The sequence below is a fragment of the Parambassis ranga genome, chromosome 24 (assembly GCF_900634625.1).
Source record: "Parambassis ranga chromosome 24, fParRan2.1, whole genome shotgun sequence".
In the NCBI taxonomy this organism is placed as follows: domain Eukaryota; kingdom Metazoa; phylum Chordata; class Actinopteri; family Ambassidae; genus Parambassis; species Parambassis ranga.
The window spans coordinates 16,660,158-16,662,722 of NC_041043.1; the positions used below are offsets into that span (position 1 = coordinate 16,660,158).

At 53.5% G+C, this 2,565-nt stretch overlaps 1 protein-coding gene across 1 annotated transcript; it reads left to right on the plus strand.

Moving 5' to 3' along the window:
- Positions 1-314: 314 nt before the first annotated feature.
- Positions 315-1,957, plus strand: nkx2.4b (NK2 homeobox 4b). The gene is made up of 2 exons (XM_028396546.1): positions 315-822; positions 1,284-1,957. The coding sequence occupies exons 1-2, from the start codon at positions 315-317 to the stop codon at positions 1,955-1,957; spliced, it is 1,182 nt and encodes a 393-aa protein (XP_028252347.1).
- Positions 1,958-2,565: the final 608 nt, after the last annotated feature.

Here is a 2,565-nt window from a genome sequence, read left to right on the forward strand (position 1 = left end):
GTCTGTGTGGCCCTGGTTTGGAGGAATTCTGGGACCTCTGCTGAAACCAAACTACGGCGGCAGCAGAAAGTAGGTCCAGACCAGCCTCCCCTCTGTCCTGTCAGCTGTCACTGTTGGCTGCTGTGTCCGCGTCGCTCCGCCCCTCCATGTGAGTCCAGCGGGATAAGGACAACTGGTCTCCTCCTGCAGCGGATCAGCTGGACTTCTTCAGCGAGGCAGAAGAAGCAAGAAGCCGGAGGGAGGGAGGGGGACGCAGGCAGAGAGCCGAGCACATCCAGCCAGAGGCAGCAGCGGAGGGACGGCGTGGGCGCACCATGTCCTTGAGCCCAAAGCACTCCACTCCCTTCTCAGTCACAGACATCTTGAGCCCCATGGAGGACAGCTACCGCAGGTTCGGAGGGATGGACCCCGCCACGGGGAGCCTCAGTTCCCCGCTGGGCGCCTACCGGCAGCCGCAGGTCTCCCAGCCCGGTATGCAGCATCAGCAGCAGCCGCCGCCGCAGCAGCATCAACCGCCTCACCTCCACCATCATCACCATCACCATCACCACCACCACCTGTCCTCCTCCTCTTCATCCTCATCCTCCTCCTCTTCCTCAGCCTCGGCCACCGCAGCAGCAGCAGCCGCGGCCGCCCTGGCACCCGGCGGGCCTTATCATCATCATGTGCCCCACGGGGTGCCTCAGTTCTCCGGAGCCGTCGGAGGGTTCTGCAACGGCGGCATCGGGAACGTTGGAGACCTGCCGTCCTACCAGGAGACGGTGAGGAGCGGAGGCGCGGCGGCGGCATGGTACAGCAACCCGGAGCCCCGATACCCGACAAGTAAGAGCCGCTCCGGGAAGAAGAGGCATTTTTAAAAAGAGACAAAAGTTTGTAGAAAAGATTAAACTGCAGCAGCTCAGAGTTCAATATTCATCTGTAGATTTAATTCAATCTAATTTTTCGTTTTAATTTTAAATTATTTTAGAACTCAGCTGAAAGTCCAGAAAATAAATGTACCAGAAACGGATTTTAACTTCATCTTAATCAAATTTAATTCACCTGAAATGGATTAGATTTAACTCGTAACATTATTTTTTCATGTTAACAAAAAGCTGATTATTTTTGTTTCAAAGGCCACAAATTCAGATAATTATAAATCAATAATTTGTACTTTTTAAACCGTTTAAACTGTTTAGTTACATCATGTTAAAATGTTTTATTTATTAAGGAACTCTGAGTTTGAGTCTTGGTGAAAACCTGTTGCCGTTAAATTTCCAGACGTTAATCACAGACTCTCTAAGTTTCCAGATTTATGGGCCCCTCCGCCGGGATGAACATGCCCGGGATGGTGGGCAGTCTGGCCGGGATGGACTCCAGCACCAAGTCCATGGTGACGCTCCACGCCGCGCCGCGGAGGAAGCGGCGGGTTCTGTTCTCTCAGGCGCAGGTGTACGAGCTGGAGCGGCGCTTCAAGCAGCAGAGGTACCTGTCCGCCCCGGAGAGGGAGCACCTGGCCGGGCTCATCCACCTCACCCCGAACCAGGTGAAGATCTGGTTCCAGAACCACCGCTACAAGCTCAAGCGGCAGGCCAAGGACAAGGTCACGCAGCAGCAGCAGGACGGCGGCGGCGGCGGTGGAGCAGGCGGCGGCGGCGGCGGCGGCGGCGGCCTGTGCGCAACAACCCGCCGCGCTTCTTCTGTGTCCCCGGATCTCTCCAAAAACGGAAAGAGCTGCCGGAGCGACTCCAACCACACCGGGAACAGACAGAGCAGCTCGGGCGAGGGCATGACGGCGACCCCGCAGCAGCAGCAGCAGGTGAACCAGCTGTCGTCCACGGAGGAGCTGGAGGATCTGTCCCCCAGCCCGCCGATGGGACTGCACGGTCAGATCAACATGACGCAGACGGACGCGGCGCTCATTGAGTACACCAACAGCATGATCGGCTCCAATTTACTGTACGGGAGAACTTGGTAGGGACACCGGGCCTGGTGGATTTGTTCCTGTGAGAACCGGCTGCTGGACAGAAACGAGCAGCAGGTTTGGTTCCGTGCGTAAAGTTCCGGTTCCTTTACGCACACAGGGACTCAAAAGACACGCAGTGATTTTGAGCAATAAGGTGCAAAAACAAACTGTATCCGAGCCTGGACTGAATGTTACTGTACTTTCTCTCTTCTCACATCTGTTAGTCTCTTTTTTTGTGATCGCTGCTGCTTCAACATGACAAAAACAAAAAAATCCAATCTAAGGAGACGCGGGATGAGGCACGCGCCCCGTGCTTCCGGTCCACATTTAAAAGTAAATTATTGCAGGTTTAACAAAGAAGCAATAGAGCGGCAGGAACGAGCCGCGTCCAGCGCGGAGCTCAGCAAACAGCGGCCGCAGCCTGTGGAGCCAGGAACAGAAACTAATCTGGAGTCTGTGTTTTAAAATAATGGAACTATGATTATTTGATGTGAGTATAAACGCCACATTCTGACTGTTAATGTTCCCTCATAAAGTTCATCTAATAACCTGCAGGAACAAGTACTTTTAATTATTTTCTTCTCTTCAAATTTCAGTGATTTTTAAAAATAAAACCAACG